This window comes from Rutilus rutilus (genome assembly GCF_951802725.1).
Source record: "Rutilus rutilus genome assembly, chromosome: 16".
Classification (NCBI taxonomy): Eukaryota; Metazoa; Chordata; class Actinopteri; order Cypriniformes; family Leuciscidae; genus Rutilus; species Rutilus rutilus.
Genome location: NC_140224.1, coordinates 19082802 through 19109131, shown reverse-complemented (window position 1 = coordinate 19109131; position 26330 = coordinate 19082802). Strand labels below are relative to the sequence as shown.

At 42.8% G+C, this 26330-nt stretch overlaps 2 protein-coding genes across 2 annotated transcripts; one reads left to right on the top strand and one right to left on the bottom strand.

Moving 5' to 3' along the window:
• Positions 1-9689: 9689 nt before the first annotated feature.
• LOC311306270 (uncharacterized protein) lies at positions 9690-22594 on the bottom strand (the record flags this gene model as incomplete). The annotated part of the gene is made up of 5 exons (XM_084434591.1): positions 9690-10103; positions 17451-17670; positions 17819-17979; positions 22313-22394; positions 22493-22594. The coding sequence occupies 5 exons, from the start codon at positions 22592-22594 to the stop codon at positions 9991-9993; spliced, it is 678 nt and encodes a 225-aa protein (XP_084290717.1). The 3' UTR covers positions 9690-9990.
• Positions 22595-24310: 1716 nt separating this feature from the next.
• Positions 24311-26086, top strand: LOC311306269 (zinc finger BED domain-containing protein 5-like; the record flags this gene model as incomplete). The annotated part of the gene is made up of 1 exon (XM_084434590.1): positions 24311-26086. One exon carries the CDS (start codon positions 24311-24313, stop codon positions 26084-26086), a length of 1776 nt encoding a protein of 591 aa, XP_084290716.1.
• Between the last annotated feature and the right edge of the window lie 244 nt (positions 26087-26330).

The window sequence follows — 26330 nt, the reverse complement described above, 5'->3', positions numbered from 1 at the left end:
GTTTTGGATAGATTATACATTTTTACTGTAAAATATTTGCCACCTCAAATAAGCTTTTGTTTGCCAATTTTTGCTCATATGTTAAATATAGTATGTTTTGTCAAAAATAATCAAATAATATGTTATTATGTGTTTGTTCCAATGTAGCCTTGGCTATATTCAAAGTAATGAATCCTTAACTTTGAAATATGTATGATAAAATGTATACTTTAGTTTTTACAAAGAAAGATTGCACTTGAATTGTTGTTGTAATTGTAACCTTTTTGATAAAAAAATATATTTACAAGGTAGATGTAAACAAACTATTAAAAGGTAAATATAAGCCTTTTCTTTAAATAATTTTTATTGTGTTTTATTAGTGACAAATCTGGGGAGAGGATACATATTCCAAAACTGAAAATACAGTATGAGAATTAACTGCACAATTACTAGACATGAAAAAAAAAAAAAACAATGAGATGCTTCCAACTGTGAACCAATTTGGTATAATATATATATATATATACATATTGCTCTTGCATTCTTTCTTGTCGCTCAGTGACACACCTGAATGAATGGCTCATTAAGTATGCGGGCCCCATTGTCTCCTCAGGTGTGAACCACTAAATATGCATGATGGTGTTGGATGGTTGACGCCCACTCGCATATTGCCTTTCCAAACAGAAAGTGTCTTGCAAAATTTAAATCAATGTATTGTTTTATGTGAATGATAAGGCAGGATGACAAAATGCATTATTCAGAAGTCTTATTGACACATATTTAGTATGTGTTTTGTGGCCTTATTTCAGAAACTTTAGTTTTTTGTTTTTTCAATAACCATGCATAAACATTATTCTCTCAAAAATACAAACATGTACATACATGTTGCTCACATATTATGGTAGCCCTGTTTGTGCTAAATAGAGTGTAATTACACCTTTGCCATTAATATGTTTATAAGCAACTGAAAAAAGCACAAATGTCAGGGCATGTCAGAACATCTCAAGGACCCCAAAAACCCCTTAGACCCCAGAGGGTTAAAGTAACATATGATAATCCATATATGTTTCTCTAGTGTAGTGTACTGAAGTGTTCCTTTTTATTGATTTATCGTTATACTCAACTCAACTCAACTTTATTTATATAGCACCACTAAAAACAACGGTTGTTGACCAAGGTGCTGTACATTATTGCACATAACATTGGAATTAACACCATTTACAACATAAAATACAGGACAAAACATAGAACATACCAGACACCGCACAAATCAGCTACAATTATAAGCCAAAGAAAAATGATAGGTTTTGAGTTTAGTTTTAAACTCATGTAGTGTAGTGGCAGTTCTGATAAAAACAGGTAGGCTGTTCCAAAGTTTTGGTGCAGCAACGGCAAAAGCTCGATCTCCTCTCATTTTTAATCTGACCCGTGGAACATTTAACAGTCTCTGGTTGGATGACCTAAGAGACCTTCCAGGATTGTGGATGGAAAGTAAATCAGAAACGTATATAGGAGCCAATCCATTCAAGGATTTAAAAACCAGCATCAAAACTTTAAAATCAAATCTGTAACGGATTGGGAGCCAATGCAGAGATTTAAGAACAGGGGTAAGGAGCCTAGCAGCTGCATTCTGCACCATTTGCAGACGGTTAAGAGTTGCTTGGTTAGTGCCCAAATACAGGGAATTACAATAGTCAAGCCTTGTCGAAATAAAAGCATGAATCACCCTTTCAAAGTCCTTAAAAGAAAGAAATGATTTAACTTTGGCTAGGACTCTGAGATGAAAAAAAAAAACTGGTTTTGACTACCATACTAATCTGTTTGTCAAATTTGAGAGCACTATCGAAAACCACGCCCAGATTCTTCACTAATGGTTTCACACATGGAGATGAGCCAAAATTTGAGCAAAGGGAGCTAGCAGCTTCTGATGGTTCAAAAACTATAATCTCAGTTTTGCCTTCATAAGGTGAAGAAAATTTAGGGACATCCAGGCCTTTACCTCTGCTAGACAAGCCAACCCTTATGAAAAGAAAATATATTTACCAATATATTTCTTAAAATATATTGTAATATATTATTTTCCCCTTTTATTTTCCAATATATTATATATTTGAATACATTGAATAATATATTGATGATAAATATATTATACACTATATTATATATTCATGTAATATATTGCAAAATATACAAATGATTGCCGCTTTCAATATATTACAATATATTGAACATGAATATATAATATATGTGTTTATATATCCCAAAATATATGCAATATTATATTTATAAATATCTACCATAATGTATTTCAATTTATATGGGAAAATGTTTTGGTAATATATGTAAAGATATAGTGTCACATGTATGTTTAATATATGGTAGAATATATTTTATATATATATATATATATATATACATATATACACACACACAATGGCCCTCATTTATCAAAAGTGCGTACACCAAATTTCCAGCGTACACCTGGCGTACACCCAAAACCACGGTGACTTTGAGATTTATCAATATGGGCGTTGGCGTACGGCACGCTCAAATCCTACGCCAGCTCAGGAGGTGGTGTACGCACGTTTTGAGTTAGTGCGGAAATGCGCAGAAAAACAATTCCTAACACCACAAACCACACTGACAAACGAAAAGATATGATATATTATGACCCACTGTAAAAACAACAACAACATAGTAATTATAAACTTCAGTGTTTATTTTTGTGCAACATGGACTTTAATGTTTAATTTGTGTGACTTTACCAAAGCATTTGATTTGTAGGCATATGTATTCCTTCAGTTGCGAGCCTGTGCGCTTTACCTGACGTTTCAAGCCTTGTTTATACTTTCGCCTGGCTCCGCAGCGCGAGTCTCCGCAGACTGCGCGCGCACCTCCCAAACGGACGAGGTGTTTATACTCGCCGCGCTCGCCGTTGTACTATTCTTTGAAACGATGGTTAGGCCAGGGTTAGGCCCGGCAGGTGTGCACGGACTGGGTTCAGTAATGAAAGGCTTTCAATGACCAAAAAAGAATTCAGACTGACAAAATAATAAAAATGACATTCTTTTTTTAAATAATAATAATCATACAAATAATAATAATAACGACATTCTTCTTCTAAATAACAATAAGCGTCATTAATAATAAAAATCTAGAAATCAATTTTGTTTCTTTCCACTTCCCTGGTTTCTCTTTCTCTTTCTCAAAAAAGAGAGGATGCCTGGGTGAGGATCATGCAGCTCTCGCACTCGCTGACGGCGGCTGCCCTCATTGCGAGCTGCTGCCCATGGCGACTCTGAGGACTCGCCTGGCACTCTTCGCCGAGACTGCACCCCCGCCCGCTGTAGTGCCGCGCCGTAAAAAGCGCCGTGCTCAGCGGGTCCCGGAACCTTCCCCCACCCGCCTAAGCTCGCCGGTTCGCCCGCCAGCTTCACCGGTCTCGTCAGCGTCTCTTCCTGACGGACAGCGGCCGCTGTCTGCCGCCGCTTCCGTTGACGACGCTGATGAGAAAGCCGCGTCAGGGGAAGATGATTCCTGCTCTCTCCTGGCATCGGGCAGTGAGGATTGGGCGAGCTCTGCGGATCTCGCTCCATCTGCTCGCGCATCGTCAGGCAAGAGAGCTAGCATCGAGTCAGAGCTGATGCGTGTACTCGCACAGGCCGCGGCGAGCCTCGGCCTCGAGTGGACTACGCCTGAACAGCCTGCTCACAACCGGCTGGACGGATACTTTCTCCCTGGGGAGCGCGCTTCGCCTGCGTCCAGACCAGCGCCTTTTCTTCCCGAGCTTCATGAAGAAGTCGCTAAGTCTTGGAACGCCCCCCACTCTGCTAGAATGCGCTCTTCTGTTTTGCTAGCATTCTCCGCTGTTGACGATGCTAAAAACAGAGGCTACCATTCGCTGCCGCCGGTCGAAGAAGCGATAGCCAACCACTTATGCCCGCCCTCCGCTGGACGGCGCGCTAAGCTGGCGCTACCTTCTAAAGCTTGCCGCACAACGTCAAGCCTGCTCGGTCGCGCTTTCTCCGCCGCTGGGCAGGCTGCGTCAGCGCTGCACACTATGACCACGCTGCAAATTTTCCAGGCCGATCTCCTCCGAAAGCTGGACGAGAAAGGACCAGATGCAATTTGCGTGCCAGACTTAAGAAGTGCTACGGACCTCGCTCTCCGCGCTACTAAGTCTGCTGCACAGGCCATAGGACGGAGCATGGCCTCTCTCACCGTAGCTGAGAGACACCTGTGGCTGACGCTTTCCGAGATGTCTGAGTCTGAGCGCGCCGCGTTCCTCGACGCTCCGCTTTCTCCCGCTGGCCTCTTCGGAACTTCCGTTAAAGATTTAGCGGAAAGGTTCGCAGAGGTGCAGAAAGCGTCACAGGCTATGAAGTAGTGGTGTCAACAATAATCGATTCGGCGATGCATCGCAATGCGGGGCATGCACGATTCAGCATCGATGCGGCAAAGTGCCATAATCGATTATGTCACTGTTTTAGGGGTGTAACGGTACGCGGATTCGTACTAAACCGTTCGGTACAAGGCACGCATTTTCAAACCGAACGGTTATTTCAAATGTAAGCGCGTCGCGAGCGCTTATAATGTAGACGCTGGCGCGACCACAACATCAAATGGCAAACGCAATGTAAGCGGAACGAAACTGAGCTACTCGTGAAGGACTGTTTATCAGTTTGGACCAACGCAGCGCGAGCCGATCTTATACTACACAACGCTAAGAGATCCAGTAAAGAAAGCATTTGAACTCGCCACTAAAGTAATAACATCGCTGCGAGATCTAGTGAGAAACATTCACATTTCTCCGTTATTAACGGATCAAACAGCGCTGACGTGGAAACCAGGAAGAAACATTGTGACATGAATGAACTATCCAGTGTCCACAGATCTGCAATATTCACCATGGATTTACTGTAGTAACACTAACTGCAACTTTGGAAGTTTGGCAGGAATAGTAGGCTATAATGCTTTCAAGTAACGTTATGTCGGATTTATTTCGACATTATGAATAACATTGCTGCCCTCAAATGTTAATCTGAACTAAAATAAACATTTGTTTATAAGCACAAAATATTACATTAAATTTTTTCCAAGGAGCTGTTTTGTTTTATATGCTCCTAAGAAGAGTCAATTATAGCTCCATCATTGCTCAAAGAAAAAAAAATGTCATACTTTATGATGTTAGTTCTAATAAAAAAAGAATAAAAAATAAATAAATCAAGGAAATTTCTCTGGCATTTCTTTCTTTTTGCTGTATCGAAAACGTACCGAACCGTGACACAAGTGTATCGTATTGAACCGAACCATGAATTTTGTGAACCGTTACACCCTACACTGTTTATTTTCTGGCCTTGAGTTGGACAATAAAGTTGAAATTTAATTTCAAATGGTTCTCAAGCAGAGAGAAGAGAAACATTTCTCATTCAAAGCACTGAAAGCAGTGATTTATGCTTTCTTTTTCAGGTTTGAAAATGTCATATCCAATACCCTGTACCATTCAATTTTATTTTATTTAATGACATTTATGTCAAAGATACAGGAGAGTGATAATACACACATAGCAGCCAATAAAATCTGTTGTTCAATATCTGACTGCTTGTATTGCCTCATGACTGATGAAAATTTTGCCTATGAAGCTTCCTACCGAAGCGCTGAAGCCCGAGGTCCCGAAGTCGTCCTAGCACGCCTGGGGAAACGACGGTGTTCAAGTCCCGCTGCGGCCGGGCTTCCACCAAAACTCATTGCTCGTCCAGTTCCAAGAAATGTGACTGTTCCAGTGTATTTCGCAGCCAACAAGCCGGTTCCACTGCCCGCTTGCCTGCACACAAAAGCCGTTTTCACGGCTACCCAGATAAATCCCACAAAGAGCGTATTTTCTGGTGTCCCGGCCACGGCCGATGGTGTTATGAGTGTAGACAAAATGCCCACTGCCCAGTGCTCATTCCTACACACAAGCACAGCCCGTCACACAGGGCTCACGCACATAAAATCGACCCAGCTCGATTGCGCGTTAAACGTAGCAGATGTGCCCACTGCCCAGTGCCCACAATCACTACGTTCTGCATGTCTCCAGGTTTCTGTGAAAACGAAACCAGTGTGCATTCGCTCTGCCCAGGCGGACAATGCTCTCGGTGTGATGAATGTGCCCGCTATCCCGTGCCCACATCCTACGGGATTCGCCCAGCCCTCCCCCTCTCGGTTTACCACCATAGAGGAGTCGAGCGCGGGCAATCTGCCCGCTGTCATCAGCGCGCCCTCTGCCTCAAATGTCATAAACGCGACGCTTATGTTGCAGCACACCGAAGCCCCCCCCGGTCGCTAAGCGACCAGCGCGCGCTTCGCATTCAACCCCTAGCCATCCATGCAGATGCATGGGCGAGGCTGCCCGGGGTTTCGAAATGGGTGCTAGACATTATAGAAAGAGGCTATTCGCTACAGTTTCGTCGACGCCCGCGCCGCTATACAGCGCGCGTCGAGACCACGGTAAAAACAGAAGTAGCACACCTACTTCGAGCCGAAATTTTGAAACTATTGAGCAAAGGGGCCATAGAGCCGTTATCTCAAGCTCAGAGCGAAGGAGGGCTGTACAGCAGATACTTCCTGGTACCGAAAAAAGACGGGGGTCTCAGACCCATTCTAGATCTAAGGCAGCTGAACAGAGTGCTTGCAAAGCGACAGTTCAGAATGCTCACGACCAGAAAAATTCTCGCGCAGATTCGCAGAGAAGATTGGTTTGTGTCAATAGATCTGAAAGACGCGTATTTTCAAATACAGATAGCGTCACGTCACAGGCGATATTTGAGATTCGCCTTCGAGGGCCAGGCATATCAGTACACAGTCCTTCCGTTCGGCTTGTCCCTAGCACCCCGTACATTTACGATGTGCATGGACGCAGCGCTCGCACCCCTCAGACTATGGGGCATGCGAGTATTGAACTACTTGGACGATTGGCTGATTCTAGCTCAATCTCACTCGATGCTCATAGAGCACAGGACCATTTTGCTCGATCACCTCGAGAATCTGGGTCTCAGAGTCAATTGGGCAAAGAGTTCTTTGTTCCCCAGACAGATAATATATTTTCTGGGCACAGAACTGGACTCGCTATCTATGATAGCACGACTGTCACCACAGCGCGTACTAGACATTCAGCGCGCAGTGAGCTCTTTCCAGGCGCGTCTGTCCCGCTCAGGAAATTTCAGAGGATGCTGGGTCTCATGGCTCGCTGAGAGCAGCGCACGTGCCAGGGCTCCTGAACGTAGGACCGGACAGACTGTCCAGGAACAATGTTCCGACAGGCGAGTGGTCTCTACACCCACAGACAGTCCGGCTGCCATGGAAGAAATTCGGCAGAGCGGAGATAGACCTGTTCGCGTCTCAAGAAAACGCTCACTGTCCAGAATTTTTCTCCAAGAGCAGGGACGCGCTGGCTCATGTTTGGCCTCGCCGCCCGCTCTATGCATTTCCTCCCGTCTCTCTCCTGCCTCAGGTGATAGAGCGGATCGGGAAGAAGGATGCTCAGTGCTACTCGTAGCGCCGTTCTGGAAGAACCAGCCCTGGTTCTCAGTTCTGATGCAGCTAGCGAGCACTGCCCCATGGCCAGTGCCAGTGAGGAGGGACCTCATCTCTCAGGCCAAGGGCTCGATTTGGCATCCGCGCCCAGAGCTGTGGTCCCTTCACGTTTGGGCCATCAACGGGTACCCGCTGACCTCCCAAGCGGAGTGTTAAACACGATCACGCAGGCTAGAGCTCCGTCTACGCGACGTCTCTATTCCTCAAAATGGTCAGTGTTCTCCAGCTGGTGCACGGCTTGTGGCGTGTCGCCCCCGGACTGTGGGGTGACGGAGGTTCTCTCCTTCCTGCAAGAGCTGTTGGATAAGGGCAGGACCCCTTCCACGCTCAAAGTTTATGTGGCGGCCATTGCAGCGTTCTCGAACACAAAGCTTGGTCAGTCAATAGGAAGGAACGATTTAGTCATCCGCTTCCTTAGAGGAGCTAAGAGACTGAATCCTCCCAGACCTCCCTCAGTCCCCGTATGGGACCTTTCCACGGTGCTAGAAGCCATGAAAGGTCACCCATTCGAGCCTTTGCAGACCATTGGTCTTAAACACCTGTCTTTCAAGACAGTGTTTCTTCTGGCTCTCGCTTCAGTGAAGCGCATAGGGACTTACACGCGCTCTCAGTGAGTGCGACGTGCATGGAATTTGGGCCTAATGACTCAAGAGTTATACTCAAACCTAGGCACGGTTATGTTCCAAAATCCCTCAACACACCGTTTGGGGCGCAGGTCATTTCCCTGTCAGCCCTACCGGTCTCTGACAAGGAAGGAGACGCGAGCTTCCTTTGCCCAGTCAGGGCATTAAGAGCTTATGTGTCTCGCTCATCTGTCTTCAGACAGACGGAGCAACTCTTTGTTTCATTTAGCGGATGCTCCAAGGGGCTGGCCGCGTCGAAACAGAGCCTATCCAGATGGATAGTTGACGCCATTGCGCTGGCATACACTTCCAAGGGCATGCAGTGTCCGTTGGGTGTCAGAGCGCACTCCACGAGAAGCATGGCTTCATCGTGGGCCTGGTCGAGTGGGATTGCCTTACAAGATATATGTATGGCGGCAGGCTGGGCCTCCCCGTCTACATTTATAAGGTTCTATAACCTAGAGGTTCCCGCTTTACAGGCCAGGCTGTTGTCGGTCTAAATACACCAGTACTGTCTGTCCCAATGCTATTGGTTCAGCATACTGTGTCTGCTGAGCACTGCTCAACAGCAATGCTCACTGATCGACGTATAAATGGTTATGGGCATTGTTAAGACCCACGATTTCCCATCAGCTCAGGCCGCACTCCGCCCTGGCTGTATGATGACATTTGCGTCTTAAGGACGCTACTGCATGTGGAAGAGCGCGGCTCCGCCCCTCCCTCTTCCCGGACTCCCTGTGAGTTCCCCTGGTGATTATGCACTATATGAACCCCGGGCTTCGCCCTTGGGTCTTTGGTGTTTGATCCCAGCACGCACGGCGTTTTACATTGGGTCCCCTAGCGTAAGATACTTACGCAGTACGAGAGACCTCTCGTAAGAGAACGTACTCGGTTACAAACGTAACCTCGGTTCTCTCTAGAAGAGGGAACGAGTACTGCGTATCTTGCCGTGCATGCACACGCTCTGGTTAAGCTTCGGCGATGAAAAACCAGAAATAGCTGCCTGCGAGCTGGATTTATAGGCCTAGGCCACGCCCGTTTCGGGCCACGCTAGGCCTCGCTCGATAGGCTGCTGCAGTTGGTGCAGAGCAGCCAATAGGCACACGAGCCGTCTTGCCTATGTCTGCATGCTGCCGCAACGCGTTTTACAATAATACAAAATTAAGGATAATTTTCTTGGCTTCAGTATCTCGTGGAAAAGGGATTTTCCCCTAGCGTAAGATACTTACGCAGTACTCGTTCCCTCTTCTAGAGAGAACCGAGGTTACGTTAGTAACCGAGTACGTTTCTACGCAAGAATGATAAATGAGGGCCAATATGTGTACATATGAGAACATGCTCATACAATGTATATACATATGGTGATATATACAGTATATTTACATGTAACATCTAAAATATGAATTAATAAATATGCAATCTGCAATATATGTGCAAACCTTTATACCACATATTAACACAGACTAATGGGTAATCTATCAAAAGTTACCTTTATTTTCTTTTAATCAGGCAGATAATAAAGAGCTACACAGGCCTACCGGTATTAAAACCATATGGTCAGATAAACTTAACAGTGCAACATTTTTAAACGGTACCATTGAACACAAAATATAAATTATAAATTAAAGCAATTTAAATGACCAATGTCTGTTCTAAACATTCAGCAGTGCTGTTATAAATTATAAATAAAATTTCTATAAAAGAAAAACAAAAAAATAATAATTATAAGATAAATAAAAACTGTGGAAAAGCCAAGAAATATGCCAAAAGAACAGTGCGTTATCCTGGTTAGGAGTCCATCTTGGTCACTGATTTAAACGAGCACACTTTTGGACTTCACCTGGTGTCTTAGCTCGCAGATTCTACCGTTAATCGATTTTCTGACATCAGCTTCCTTGGCCGTCGGAAACTGGTTTACAACAGCATCTGTGGAACAGAACAACAATGATTACTCTACCCCTCCTCACTCCTCCAGCTGCCCCTCAGGTAGACATGTGCCGGTATTCGGTAATGCGATAAATCACGGTAATGTATATGCACGATATTGTTATCGCGGGCACTTCAAAATACCGTGAAAAATAATAGATCAGAATTTATATTTATATAACGTGCATTAGCTTATTTTCCATCAACCGCTTAAACAAACACTGCGTGTATGCTGTGCGAAACACGTGCGCACTCTGATGTAAACAATCCCCACATGTAGAAGCACTGTGTGCATGCGGCGCAGCACTCTAGTCTAATGTAATGAATGCTCACATGGAGAAAAAGCATGGCGGAAGGAGGAACGCTGCCGTCGATTTATCCCCCTTCTAAAAGCAGGGCTACCAACTCTACGCATTCAGCGTGAGACTCACGCAATTGACACTTTTCAAATGCTCTCGTTTTGGTGCTTGTAAATGTGACGTGACAGATCGCTGTAGCGCCTCAGTTCAAGTAAACCGATCCTCTATTACTTTTTATTTAAAGATACAGTACAACTTACCGAAAGTTATTTATGCCTCATACATAATATCGATCAATCAGTGTTTTTCAACCACAGAAAGAGGTCAATAAAACAATTATGTCACAGAACGTTACATTTACCTCAGGAAAGCCATTTAATGACCAACACGTTAGTTGACTAGAAAAAATAGCTATAGAGAGGAGTATTTTGCTAAATATGTGCACTATATTACATTTGTATTATATTTTTACTAGTGCTGCACGATTAATCGTATCGCAATCGCGATGTCAAGCCTACGCGATTATATGACGCAAAATGCTGCGATTTTATATTAAATAAACAAATTAGCGCTGTTAATGCAATTAACGCAGCATCTGTTCATTTTTGGCATCCTTTGGCTAGTGTTACATGATCCCGCTCTTATTCATGCAAATGCTTTTAAACCATTCATGCGCGACAAGACAAAAAAAGAGCGCGCTGTTTGTGAATGTCCTCCTGACACACACACACATACACGCCAGTATCGTACAGACAGCGCGCCAGCCTATCAAGTTCTCTTTCGCGGTAGAACGAACAACACACATGTATGCCAAAATGAACGCGCTGCCTGTGAATGTCCTGACTGTGACACACAGAAAGACTCGCGCTGATATCGTGCGTGCGCACAAAACAGCATGCCAGAATACAGTTCTCTTTCGAGCTTGAACGAACAATAACACACACAATTATGCCAAAATGTCTTTTTGTCGAGTATCTTCATAACATAAGAGCAGTCTTATGATGAACGTGAAGAGTTGTGACTCGTGAGAGAATGAGGCGCGTGTGAGATCCGCGTCTCTGACAGCAGCGGCTGGTCTTAAAGGGACAGTACACAGTAGCCACTAATTATATCTGTCGCTAAAGTTAATCAAAGAACAAAGGGAACAGAGAAAAACACTCACTGCTCTTGACTAAATAACTTTTTTTCTTTAGGCAGATTATCACTAATCTGTGTGTGCATTTATTTTCCTTGAGAACCAAGCAAGTTGATTCATGAAACCATTTGTTTATTATATCGCAATCACAATATTGACCTCAATTATCGCAATATGACATTTTCCCCAAATCGTGCAGCCCTAATTTTTACTTGTATCATAATTGTTATTATAATGAAAACCAAATTATATTTAATTTAATTTGTTAATTTTTAACCTTTAATAGTACCAGCTGACAGGGCTCTCTGTATGTTTACAGCATTATGTGAGAGATATTTTTTCTTGAGAAAAATTAACATGTAGGCTATCTACTGTAGCCTACCTAATATTTATCCAAAGAGTCAATATTGAATCAAGATTGAAATCAAATCCCAAGAATTGAATTAAAGGGACACCAGGCAAGTCTGAGTGTTTTTTTCTCTACGAAGCTCCCCCTAGTGTCTGGTAGTAAATGCTTTCAAACACTCTGTCGTAAAAACGAACTGTTGTCCCTCCCCCCTCGCCACGAGCAACCCAGGTGATCAGCTGTCAACCCAGCTGAGCAGAGGAACCGGCTATTTCAAAACCAGTTATGTCTACCGAGGCAAGTAAAGCAATATTTTCTTTCCAACTGATGGCGATTTTTTTTTTTTTTTTTTGCATACTAGTATTTTTACCGGGAACGAACGATATGAACGAGGCGAACTACTGCTTTCGTGTTTGTTTGTTTTTGGGAGAGTGGGCATGAGCATAAAAAAAATATATATCGGAGGCTAATATTTGTCTAAAGTTATATTAGCAAGGTCTATAAGTTCATCTGGTAGAATGACGGTTTACCTTTGCTTGTCTAAGAAAACATCAGAACGTTTTTTCTAGCTCGATCATGATATGTGCAACATGTTTATTGCCTATTATCAGACGCGTTGACTTAGTGACATAAAATAAAAGTGTAAGTTACACAAATAAAACCGACAGAGGAACGGCCAAACAACTACAGAAATCAAACGTGTTTGCTAATGACAATGCTAACATCAGAGTTATAGTATCTAGCGTACTAGTAAGCCCGTAACAGACAGCGATCATAATAAAAACCTTTACAGACAATAGCAAACATCCTGAGGTCACAATTACTTGAAATTTAAATATTAAACACAGTTTATTCCAAAGATACTTACAAGTGCAACAGCAGCCAGGTCAGCATCCGTTTTGCAGGCTTCTGTTTCTCTCAGTTCTCGCCATTCTGAAAAAGCCGGTCCGATATTTACTCGAGTCTGACTTCTTGCTCGGTCAGTCTCCCGTTTCCTCTTTCGCTGGTCCTCCGACAAAGATTTCCTAGCTTTCTGCTTCTTTTTTACAGGCTCAGCCATAACTCAATCTATCGTTGCCCTTTGCTTATAGCTAGCCGGTGCTTGAATAGGGGCGTGTACGTGTGCAGTGCCGTCAAGCAATTCGTTACATCGCAAGACCTGATATCACGCGATACTTCCTGACGGCGAGGCCGCCGACCCGCCGGCCCAAAGTTGCAAGTGAGTTTTTTCCACTTTTGGGCACCAGGGGGGTGCGAAACCACCACCATTCAACCCAAAATAAGTAATATAACCATTCCACTGACTCCGAAGCTATTCAGTTAAGGTTAAAAAGTTACCAAGATTAGATTAGATTCAACTTTATTGTCATTACACAAGTACAGGTACAAGGCAACGAAATGCAGTTTAGGTCTAACCAGAAGTGCAATAGCAGCAAGTGCAGGATATACAGTGGTTCATAAGTGCAGAACATGGATATGTACTGAATAAATATAGAGTTGAATACTATTATAAACAAAAATTTACAGATAGATTGTCCTATGAATATAATATACAGATAACTATTACTGTGAACAGAATTTACAGCTAGATATGTACTGAATATAATAATATACAGATGGCTATTACTATAAACAGAATGTTTACAGATAGATATGTACTGAATATAATATACAGATGGCTGTTACTATAAACAGAATTTTACAGATAGATATGTACTATGAATATATATACAGATGGCTATTACTATAAACAGAATGTTTACAGATAGATATGTACTGAATATAATATACAGATGGCTGTTACTATAAACATAATTTTACAGATAGATATGTACTATGAATATATATACAGATGGCTGTTACTATAAACAGAATGTGAGCATAATATACAGATGGATATTACTATAAACAGAATTTTACAAATAGATATATGTATAAGTTAGGCTAATGAGCAGTATAACAATGGATTTAAAGTAGTGCAAATAAAGTTTGGACAGAAGCTATCCGAGTGAGTGCAGTGGAAAGTAATTGCATATTACAGTTAAGGTACGATATTGCAATGTATATATAACAGTCGGTACTGTAAATAAACAGTCGGCAGTGCAAATGAGCATATTCCAGTCAAGGTAGTAGTGCAAGATGCATATGTAAACAGTTGTTACTGTAATAACAGTCAGCAGTGCAAATGAACATTATAGTATTGCAAATAACAAATAACAAAATGGAGGCAGGTGTGAGGAGGGAGAGGAGAGTCAATCAGTATATGAGGGGAGTGGGATCAATGAGGGTTAGAGTTTAATAAAGAGACAGCTCTGGGGAAAAAACTGTTCTTTAGTCTGCTGGTCCTGGTCCGGAGGCACCTGAAACGCCTGCCGGAAGGCAGGAGAGAAAACAGTCTGTGGGCTGGGTGAGAGGAGTCCTTAAGGATGCTGCGAGCTCGATGCAGACAGCGTTTCCTCTGGATGTGCTCGATGGCAGGTAGTGGAGTCCCAGTGATGCGCTGGGCGGTTTTCACCACCCGCTGCAGTGCCTTGCGCTCTGCAACAGAACAGCTCCCATACCACACTGTAGCACAGTTGGTCAGGATGCTTTCTATTGCACAGCGATAGAAGTTCACCAGGATAGTGGAGGAAAGCTGATTCTTCCTCAGTGTCCTCAGGAAGAAGAGGCGCTGGTGAGCCTTCTTGACCAGGCTGGAGGTGTTGGTTGTCCAGGTCATGTCCGCCGAGATGTGGGTCCCCAGGAACTTGAAACTGGAGACACGCTCAACAGCCATTCCATTGATGTGGATGGTGTCGTGTGTGCCTCTTGACACTTTCCTGAAGTCCACGATGAGCTCCTTCGTTTTGGTGGTGTTGAGGAGCTGGTTATTTTCGGTGCACCATGTGGCCAGGTGCTTGATCTCCTCCCTATAGGCAGTCTCATCGTTGTTGCTGATGAGACCAATCACCGTAGTGTCGTCCGCAAACTTGACGATGGAATTAGATCCGTACACAGGCTTGCAGTCGGAGGTGAAGAGGGAGTAGAGGAACGGGCTTAGCACACAGCCCTGTGGTACACCAGTGTTGAGTGTGATGGATGTGGAGCAGTTGGAGCCTGATCGAACATTCTGGGGTCTGTTGGTCAAGAAGTCCAAAATCCAGTTGCACATGGAGGTGTTGAAGCCCAGGTCTCCAAGTTTGGCTATTAACTTAGTTGGGATGACAGTGTTGAATGCTGAGCTGAAGTCAACAAACAGCATGCGTGCATAAGTGTTCTTATTGTCCAGATGTGTGAGCACAGAGTGCAGTGCCATGGAGACTGCATCCTCTGTGCTCCTATTGCTACGGTAGGCAAACTGGTGTGAGTCCAATGTGGATGGTAGAGAGTCTTTTAGGTGTGCCAGGACCAGCCGCTCAAAGCACTTCATTACGATGGGTGTGAGTGCTACAGGGCGGTAGTCATTAAGGCACTTCGGGCTGGAGTGTTTTGGCACTGGCACAATGGAAGTGCATTTAAAGCATGTTGGTACAGTTGCTTGGGCAAGAGACAGGTTGAAAATGTCTGTAAAAACCCCAGCGAGCTGCTCCGCACATGCCCTGAGTACGCGTCCAGGGATGTTGTCTGGTCCAGCAGCCTTGTGCGCGCTGATCCTGCTCAGTGCATTGCAGACATCTGTGGAGGAGAGTGTGATCGGTGGGTGGTCAGCTGAGGATTTGAGCTTGGTGGCAGTTTCTCTGTTGTCTCTTTCAAAGCGAGCATAAAAGTCATTTAGCTCGTTCAGGAAGTTGACATCAGTGGCTGCGGGGGTGGAGTGAGAGGGTTTGTAGTCACTGATGGCCTGAATGCCCTGCCACATGCGCCGAGGGTCAGCGTTGGAAAAGTGTCCCTCTATCTTAAGCTTGTAGCAGTGCTTGGCCTCTTTGATGCCCCTTTTCAGATTTGCTCTGGATGTGCTATAGGCTTGTGCATCTCCTGATCTGAAGGCAGTATTGCGTGTCTTCAATAGGAGTCGCACTTCCCTGTTCATCCATGGCTTCTGATTTGGGTATGTGGTGATCTGCTTCTGGGTTGTAACACTGTCAATGGTGGTATTAATATAATCCAGTACAGAGGAGGTGTAGCAGTCAATGTCCGTGTGAGAGCCACTGGTGGCTTGAGAAGCAAACATACTCCAGTCTGTGTGTAGAAACCTTTCCTGGAGTGAGAAATCTGCCCCCGCAGGCCACACCTTGATGGTCTTCACTGATGGCTTCACGCGATTGATCAGAGGTGCATATTTGGGGGTGAGGAACAAAGAAAGGTGATCTGACTGTCCCAAGTGGGGGAGGGGTGTCGCGACGTAAGCTTCAGCCATGTTTGTGTAAACATGGTCTAAGGTTTTGTTTCCTCTGGTGTGACAGGAAACATGCTGGTGAAATTTCGGTAGCACTGACTTTAAGTTTGAATGATTAAAATCACCCGCAACAATAAACGCAGCTTCCGGGTGAACGGTCTGTTGTTTACTGATGGCTGCGTGAAGTTCTTTCATAGCAAACTTGGCATCAGCATCCGGGGGAATATAGGCTGCAGTTATAATAGTGGAAGTGAACTCCCGCGGTAGATAAAACGGTCTACATTTAACCATGAGAAACTCAAGGTTAGCTGAACAATGTCTCCCAACAATAGCAGAGTTTGTGCACCAAGCTTTGTTAATGTAAATGCACAATCCACCACCTCTGGTCTTACCGGAGCCATGTAATGTTCTATCCGCCCGGAATGTATGGCGTCCCGCTAGCTCAATAGCGTTGTCCGGTATTCCGCTGTTTAACCATGTTTCCGTGAAAATTAGAACATTACAGTTCAAAAGTCTCTTGCTGTATGTGATGTTGAGTCGAATCTCCTCCATTTTGTTCAACAGCGACCGTACATTGGCAAGGAAAATGCTGGGTAAAGAGAGCCGGTGTGGTGTTAGCTTTAGCTTAGCTCTTAGTCCTCCGCGCTTCCCCCGCCTTTGTTTACGATCTCGCCGGCGCCTGCGAGCACTTCCGCCCGGCCGGGCAGAGTGCATAGCCTCGGGTGATCTGGCGATCTCAGGAAGGAGTCGAAGGTTGTCCATAAAACTGTCGGAAATTCGCAAACCAATATCCAAAAGCTCACCTTGGGTGTACGATGTTAAGGCACAACTGTTCTGGACGAACAGACCCGAAATGAGCAAGAAAAATACTGCTAAATTACAGAATCTGGAGAGACCGCGAGCCTCGCGATGTACTCGCGCCGCCATCTTGGATCAATGAATCAAGAGCACCTTTAAAATCGTAAAAATTGTGTAAAATTGTGTTTAGTTACCAAATGTTTTGACAATCACAATCACACCTATTGTGATGCAAGTTGTTGTTTTTTCTACACCCCCCCCACCCAATCCATCCGTTTCTCTTGAGCAATTAAAATATCGTGATAATACCGTATACCTTGATAAAAGCTCAATCAATTAATCGCAGCATGAAAATTTTATACCGGCACATGCCTACCCTCAGGTTTGCGAAAATCTCGACCCCCTCCCCCCGCCTGGTAGATTCTGGAAAGCACCAGCTCTAAAAACTATTTACCTAGTAAAGCTTGAAGTTTCCTCGGGTCGAGAGCCTTCTGACGATCAGCAGAGGTATCCAGCTTGCTGACCCCTCCTTTCAGGTTGGACTTGAGGAGGACATCCACACTGAAGAGCCCCATCAGTAGCACCCGTGCCATCCCATTGGGGGTGGTACTAGCTTTTGCAGTCTCCCAACAATGTGACGAGACAGTGACTGTTCCATCATTCCCGATTTTCACCTTTTGTAAACAAACAAAAAATAAATAAATAAATAAATAAGACCATAAGCAAAGAAATAAACAAGGAAAATCACCACAAGCAATAGAATGTCAAAAAAGCTTTAATTTTTGTTTAATTGTTTTAATTTACCAATTAATAAATACTTACTTGTGAAGGTCTGCAAGGTGTGCAAAGTGACGTTTCACCTGGGCCGTCACTCTCAGCATCAGGGTCATCAACATCTTTGGTGGGGCGGTCGACAACATCTTTGTTGGTGGGGTTGTTGATGGAGACAAGCTTTCTCACGTCCACCAACAACGCTGGAATTTCTACGAAAAAAAAAGTGCTACAAGATTATACAGACAGCAACCATAGAAGCAAATATGTGCCTGAAAACCACATATCCAGTTTTCTAATATTAACCCATTTAGAGCTGAACTTGTCCAAGAAGCTACAAATCAATTGGCATTATTACAATAAACACATCAAAACAGGAACAAGTAATAGGACTGACACTGGGTGTACAGTATATCATTCTTGTTTGCACACATGGCTCATTAGACAGTAGCAATCAGTATAATGATACAGACTGCAACCGATGGTTGATACTTGTTACTTGCACAATCACATGGAACAAATTGCAACATAATTTTCCTGCTTATACCTGTAAGTGAGTGACAAATATGTTTCGTCAAGTGTCAACCTTGACCCTGAATTGTCAAAACCCACCTTTTTAGACTTGCTTTCCCCTCCTAATTTTCTTCGTCTTTTTGATTCGTGATTTTTGTTCATTAAGTTCTTAGTCTTTTAAATAGTAATTTATTAATAAAGTTTGTTTCTTTCTTTTGTAAAGCGTCTTAAGAGTATTTTGAAAAGCGCTATATAAATATAAAGAGGTATTATTATTTTTTATTTATTCTTCAAACATGCTCTGAAAATGCATGCGGTTAACCTATCTGACCACATAGGTGGGCGTATTTTAGGGTATTTAGAATAACCTTCAGGTATAAATGGATTAAAGGGGTCATATAAATGGTACATGCACTTTTACAAGTTGATTGTACTGAAATGTGTGTTGGCAGTGCCTGATAAAAATCCACCCAGTGTTTTTTTTTAAATCTCCTTATATGTTTTCCCTTCTCTCAAATCAAGCCGTTCGATTTTGTGACGTCACACGGTCGGACGCCCCTCCCACGATTGTTGTCAATCATAGTCCGTGCAACAGCAATGCTTTCATGTTTGCGCGAATCATAGCTCCTGTCTGAGTATGTGTTGTTTATGTGCCTAATGACTGTCATAGTCTCATAGACTGGTTATTTTTTAAACAGATCAGGAAAATGTTAGTGCTTCAGCCCTGACAGCTGTACCTAACACTGCATAGATAACGTTACGCATCACGGACAAGCCTACATTTACCGAAAAAAAGTTTTTCATGACCATTAGCTGTAACATAAATCTGTCAATGAACTAACGTATACATCAGTAAACACATAGCGTTCGTATCTCAATACTCTACCCTGCCAGTACACACAAAGATAGATCAAAGTGACATTACGTTAACCAACCATTCAGAAACGTCCTGTTTTCCAACTCCGGTTCAAATTGATACGGTTGCACAGTGTCCTCAGAGACTCCCGCTGCCATTCTTCAAAATATAACATTACCCTCAATTGTTGTCAAGGCAACACTCCATGTGTGTTGTTGTGGCAAAACGCCCACAGAACAGAGGGGCGGGGTGAGCAAAGCTCATTATCATTTAAAGACACATGCACTGAAACAACGTGCTGAAAACAGAGCTGTTTTTGACCAGGGGCCCGTTCTTCGTACGTCGCTAACTCAGTTAGCTGGATTTGATTGTTGGCGATTTGGCATGATCTTGGATTGTTTGGTTCTTCGACGCTCATCCTGGACTTGCTGTCATAGCAACAGGTGCGCAATCTTAAACCTGCTCGGGAGCAGGCTTATTTCATGTTAACAGGATTAGACTGCGGCTTCATAAACGGAGCTGATACGGGAAGTCCAGCGCAGCACTTTCTGAGATATATATTTTTCTCGTGACTCGTGAGATTGTCGTTTACATTATTAATTTGTTGAAAACGCACATTTATTTTAGACTTGTCGGAGTCGGGCTTTAACTACAGCACAAACTGTTTGCATTGCCCTAAAATTATTTGCGAGTGGCTCTTTCCTTTACACTACTGGAGATGCGGAGAACCTGATGGAAAGTGCTGTCTGTCGTGTCATTCGGACTTTACCTGGCGCTTTTAGGTTTAAAAAACAGTTTTTTTGGGGGGGTTTTTTGTGGCATTTCCAAGCCACTTAAGACCCAATGTTGTAAAGCAGGTTTTTTTAAAGCAGGTTTTTTTTAGGCTATCATAATTTTTTATGAAGATCATTCAATCATGACCATGCCATATACTGTAATAGTATATGTCACTCAGGCTTCACTAACATGATTGGTACCATAGGCTAGCTAGACCATAGACTGCCATCAAGGCCTCAATGAAGGGGATTATGTGAACAGAAAGGGGGTTCACAATGTAAATGTGCAGCCCAGTTACTATTGTGATTCTTAATATTCCAGATTAGTAATATTATATCAAATTAAAAGAAAGGCAGTTGACTAAAATCTTCCATATCACAAATGTGAAAGCAAAATGTCCAGGATCTGTGCATGACTTAAGCATTTTCAGAGATTCACATTTATGCACATTATTTGAAAGTGGTAGGAAAGTTCCACAATTAAATATCAAGCTCACTGTATTACATACACTTATGCTGATCCTAACAGAACTGCATTTTTTCATAGGTGATTACATGTTCCTGTCTGCAGACAGGTGTTTTATGACCCCATTCCCTGACCCAAACCAGTTACAATGCAGCTCTAGCCAGGACAAGGGCACACAATGAAATTAACTTTTGCTAACTAAAGGGAAGATGTCAGTGTCTGAAAACTCTTGAGGGTTGCACACCTGACAGGGCCTGTGACATTGTTGCATGTGCCATATTACACAACATTGCCAAAAAAAAAAAACACTTTTCATTAAATGTTTAATAAAAGACAAATATGCTTAGTTCCTTGAGTTTTATTTCAATTGTTCTTTGTAAAGAAAAGCCAGTGGTCAAGTGCCTGCAACAAGAGATATTAGACACATGCCTCATGCAACAAATAAAAAGGAAAAGTTGGCTATACACTGCCCACCTGTAGGCCTATGTCTCCTCTGTCTGTGCAGACTCTTCTGTAGGCCTTTCTGTAGATGTGGAATCCTGCAACTTATATTGCAGCCATAAAGCATACAAGTATAAATTAAGTAAAGTTATTTATGCACTTGCAGGTAGGCTAGTTCCTCCATATGACAGTCATCTGAGAGGGTTTATTCACTGTCCAGTGCAATGGAAACAAATGGACATTACAAAGTCTTATTCTTTCTTTCCTTTGGAAAGTTAGAAAATGTCCACTTACTGCACATATTTCAGCCACCACTTTCTTGGGAACAGATACAAGTGTTGGTGTATTGTGTAAAATTGCACAAAAGAGGAAAACACAATGTCATTACAATGAACTACACTCGGGAAAAATGTGATCAATAAAATATTTTTACATTAATATAAGTTTATCAGTTTTCACTTTCACAAGTCAAAGCAATTCATCATTACTCAAGATTTAACAGTTGAAATTACTATACAGCCTTAATTTAATGCAGCAAAAATGATTTTACAGTGTAGGAAAGTAAGATCTTTTCTTATTTTATTTTTTTTTTCTCAACCTTTTTCTTGGTTGCTTTTATAATCAGACAACCATTTATTTAACAGTGCCTTTTATAAAATAGACTATAATATAACTAAAAATTACCATTATGTAGAATATTTTTGTACTTCACTTTTATTTGTTCCCATGTTCTAGTATGGTGACTGACATTACAATGCACAAAATAATTATGCAATTATTAAAATACAAAAATATAGGCTAATAAGTGATAAAAACATCTAACATGGCCACTTCTAACGGATTTAAATTGTCTGCTACTTTTTGCCAGCCCTCTCTCCTGGCTTTTGCAGACTTTGAGGTGTTCCCTGGCGTTTTGATTAAACATTAAAATTCCGAATAAACTTCGACTATTAGTTCTTGCTCTGCTGAGGAGAAAAACTGAGCCCGCTCTTTGGCCACGCTGAACAGCCAATAGCAGCGTTGCTGATCAATGTTTCTACTATCGATACATATCCCCTTTAAACCAGCGCATGGACGCGCAATTATCTCAGATAACTCAATCCAGCGATACTAATCATATCCGGCAAGTGTGTTCGAAGAACCGAGTTAGCCAGATCATGATTCGCACGATGACATCATCTTGGATGTGTCATTTGATCTCGGATGTAATAAGCAACGTACGAAGAACGGGCCCCAGGTAAAATGAGTGTTTTCTTACAATACTAATGAGAATTTTTAATTAAAGTATATTACAAACTTTTAATTTAGACCCTAAAGAATCATATTAGCTTGTACAAAAATGACATTATATGACCTCTTTAATACCATTTGATTTAGAGTAATATTTGATGATATAATACTCAATACTTGCCTTTAACTACCATGTTCCGCAGTTTGGCATTTTCTTTTTGTAGAGCCTTGATCTGGCTCTGCGGGTCTCTGGTTAAGGTCACTTTCCAGGCTTGACGATTCTGCTCTGTCCTCAGACAGTAATTCCTCCTCCGCCCGTCTTTGTGCAGCAACCTTGGCCTTTTTCTATAGGGCAAAGATGTTCATTTTTTATATTTAATCATGGATAATCCAATACACAAATGATCCCTAATCTGATATATCAATCTTTGCTGTGTAATTACCTGTTTAGGATTTCCAGAGCCAGAGGCTTTGTTGCCAGTACTGGTGGTATCTTCCTCACCAAAGTCTAGGCATTTGGCTTTCCTTACCCTCTTGCCCGCCATGTCCTCTGGATATAGTTCACGCTCAGCAGCTCTGAGTGTAGCCTCTTTTTCTACAATCACGTAGAAGGATAGATTTTCTTAATGCCAAAAATCAACACCATTACAACAATGAATAATAAATAAAAAATAATTGTGTCCCATTTTTAGACTTCTTTAAGGAGGTTCCATGAACTGTTTTGTTTTTTCAATTATGTAACCTAAGTGTTTATGTATGGAATTGATTTTAGTCCTGTAAACCACTTGGCCAATGGAAAAAGACCTTGCAGTGATACTGTAGTGATCAACAAACGTAACACTCACTGTACATTTTTTTAAATAAATGTTCCTTTGTAGCCTACATAATCTTGAGGTTAAGTGATTTTTTTGTTTAAATAATTGTTAAATAGCTCTACAGCGGGGGAAATAAGTATTGAACACGTCATCATTTTTCTCAGTAAATATATTTCCAAAGGTGCTATTGACATGAAATTTTCACCAGATGTTGGTAACAACCCAAGTAAGCCATACATACAAAGAAACAAACAAAAATAAGTTCAGAAATTAAGCTATGTGTAACAATGTGAAATGACACAGGGAAAAAGTATTGAACACATGAAGAAAGGGAGGCGCAAAAAGGCATGGAAAGCTAAGACAACTGCTGAAAACTTACAGTAATTAAAAAGCAATCCAACCCCCTGTCAGTGGAAATTAATAACAGCTGATTCAGTCCCAAATGATGGCCTACAAAAAGGTCTCATTGCCAAGGTGTCACACAAGACACATCTCATGATGGGTAAAAGCAAAGAGCTGTCTCAAGACCTTCGCAACCTAATTGTTGCAAAACATAATGATGGCATTGGTTATAGGTGCCATTCTAAGCTTCTGAATGGTCCAGTGAGCACTTTTGGGGCCATAATACGGAAGTGGAAAGACAATAATTTCACCATAAATTTGCCTCGACCAGTGCTCCTCGCAAGATTTCTGATAGAGGAGTGAAAAGAATAATCAGAAGAGTTGTCCAAGAGCCAAGGATCACTTGTGGAGAGCTTCAAAAAGACCTGCAGATAGCAGGTACTGTTGTCTCAAAGAAAACAGTAAGTAATGCACTCCACCGCCATGGCCTGTATGCACGCTCACCACACAAGACTCCATTACTGAAAAAAAAAGCATGTTGAAGCTCATTTAAAGTTTTCTGCACAACATTTGGAAAAGCCAGTGAAATACTGGGAGAATATAGTGTGGTCACATGAGAGCAAAATTGAACTGTTTGGATGCCATAATACACACCATATTTGGAGGAGAAATGGCAGTGCACATTACCCTTAAAAACACCATACAACTTGGTGTTGGCTCTTGGAAAAACTCTTCTGATTATTCTTTTCACTCCTCTATCAGAAATCTTGCGAGGAGCACTGGTCGAGGCAAATTTATGGTGAAATTATTGTCTTTCCACTTCCGTATTATGGCCCCAAAAGTGCTCACTGGACCATTCAGAAGCTTAGAATGGCACCTATAACCAATGCCATCATTATGTTTTGCAACAATTAGGTTGCGAAGGTCTTGAGACAGCTCTTTGCTTTTACCCATCATGAGATGTGTCTTGTGTGACACCTTGGCAATGAGACCTTTTTGTAGGCCAGTGGTTCCCAAACTGGGGGGCGCGCCCCCGGAGGTATTGCAGGGGGGGCGCGGCACGGCTACAGCTTCCCGGGTTAGTTACAATGCTAGCATAACAGCATGGACAAGTTTGTGACAGCGCTCCCAGCTAAACGCAAACCAGATGATGAATCTTCAAATGTAGCAACTTCAAAAGCAAAGACAAGAAAATATGACGAGGCATATCTCGCACTCGGCTTCACCAGCACAACAGTGGGTAAGGAGGAAAGACCACAGTGTGTTGTGTGTCTAAAAATACTAGCTTGCGACAGTCTGAAGCCGAACAAATTAAAACGCCACTTGGAGACAACACATCCCGAGCACAAAGACAAGCCGGTGGAGTTCTTCAGAAAAAAACTCACACAGTGTCGTGCACAGCAGAGTCGCTTTACTAAAGCAGCATCCCTGCCTGCAAATGCTCAAATCGCATCCTACAAAGTTGCCTACAGAGTTGCTCAGTGTAAAAAGCCACACACTATAGCCGAGGAATTAATACTTCCCTCTGCGATCGACATGGTCTCAACTATGATCGACGAAGCCACTGCCAGCAAGCTAAAGGCCATTCCTCTCTCAAACAATACTATCTCAAGGCGTATTTATGATATGTCAAAAGACATAGAAGAGCAGCTAAATGACAAGATACGGGACCGACGCTTTGCTCTGCAGATGGATGAGGCGACTGACAGTAATAAAGACTGCTTATTGATAACATACGTCAGATTCATTGATGCCGATGATTTGAGGGAGGATTTGCTTTTCTGCAAACAAGTGACGAGCAGAGCCACTGCAGACGAACTGTTTAAAATAATTGACACTTACTTGAGAGAGGCCGATCTGAAATGGGAGGACTGTGTGGGGATCTGCACAGACGGGGCTCAGGCCATGGCTGGGAGAAGAGGGGGGCTGCAAGCGCTCATCAAGCGCATCTCCCCTAACGTGCAGTGGACACACTGTATGATACACCGAGAGGCGCTGGCGTCTAAACAGCTGAGTCCCGACCTGCACGATGTTATGACGGATGTCATCACTACAGTGAACTACATTAAAACACGACCTGTCAAAGCACGTATTTTCTCTGCACTGTGTGAGGAAATGGGCTCCGACCACACAGCTGTTCTGTTTCACAGCGAGTCCCGATGGCTGTCACGTGGGAAGGTTTTATCCAGGGTCTTTGAACTGCGGGATGAGATCCGCATCTTTTTGGAGGAGGAGGAAAATGAACTTGCCCACAAGTTTAACAACAACAAGTTCCTCAAGAAACTTGCGTACCTCAGTGACATGTTTCAAAAACTCAATGAGCTAAATCTGCAGATGCAGGGCAGCAACACACACCTTCCACATCTGGCAGATAAAATCACATCATTCACAAGAAAGCTTGAGATGTGGGAGCAGCGAGTTACAGAGGGAAATATAGACTCGTTTGAGAACCTGAAGTCATTCATTGAGGTCAACAAGCTGCAGAACACAGTGATCCCATGCATGAAAGCTCACATCTCTGCCCTCCAAAAGCATTTCCAGAGGTACTTCCCAGTGCAGGATCCTACACAATATGACTGGATCCGAGACCCCTTCAGTGCAACACCACCTGCCGAATTCAGCACTACAGAGAATGAACAGTTCATTGATGTCACCTCTGATTCAACAATGAGGCTTGAGTTTAAGTCTAAGACACTAGCTGCATTTTGGATTGGAGTGGAGAAAGATTTCCCACTGCTAGGTAAAAGAGCTCTGGCCACACTCCTTCCATTTGCCACGTCTTACCTATGTGAGATAGGTTTTTCTGCTGTGGCCTCCATCAAGACTAAATACAGATCAAAGCTGGACATTGAAAATGAACTAAGAGTAGCAGTCTCGTAGCTGCAACCCCGATTTGAGAAGATCTGCAGCATGAAGCAAGCCCACACCAGTCACTGAAAAGATGTGGACATTAAAGGTGCAGTTTTTGCAGAGTTAAATGTTCAGGATTTTGTTATTTTCTTCAGAGAGCTGGTAAAGTGTAAAAGGCCACTTTCATGCAGGAATGGAGTTTATAAGAAGATGTGTTGAAAGCCATGAACACCATTACATGGTAAAATTTTATGATACATGATGCAGTGTCACT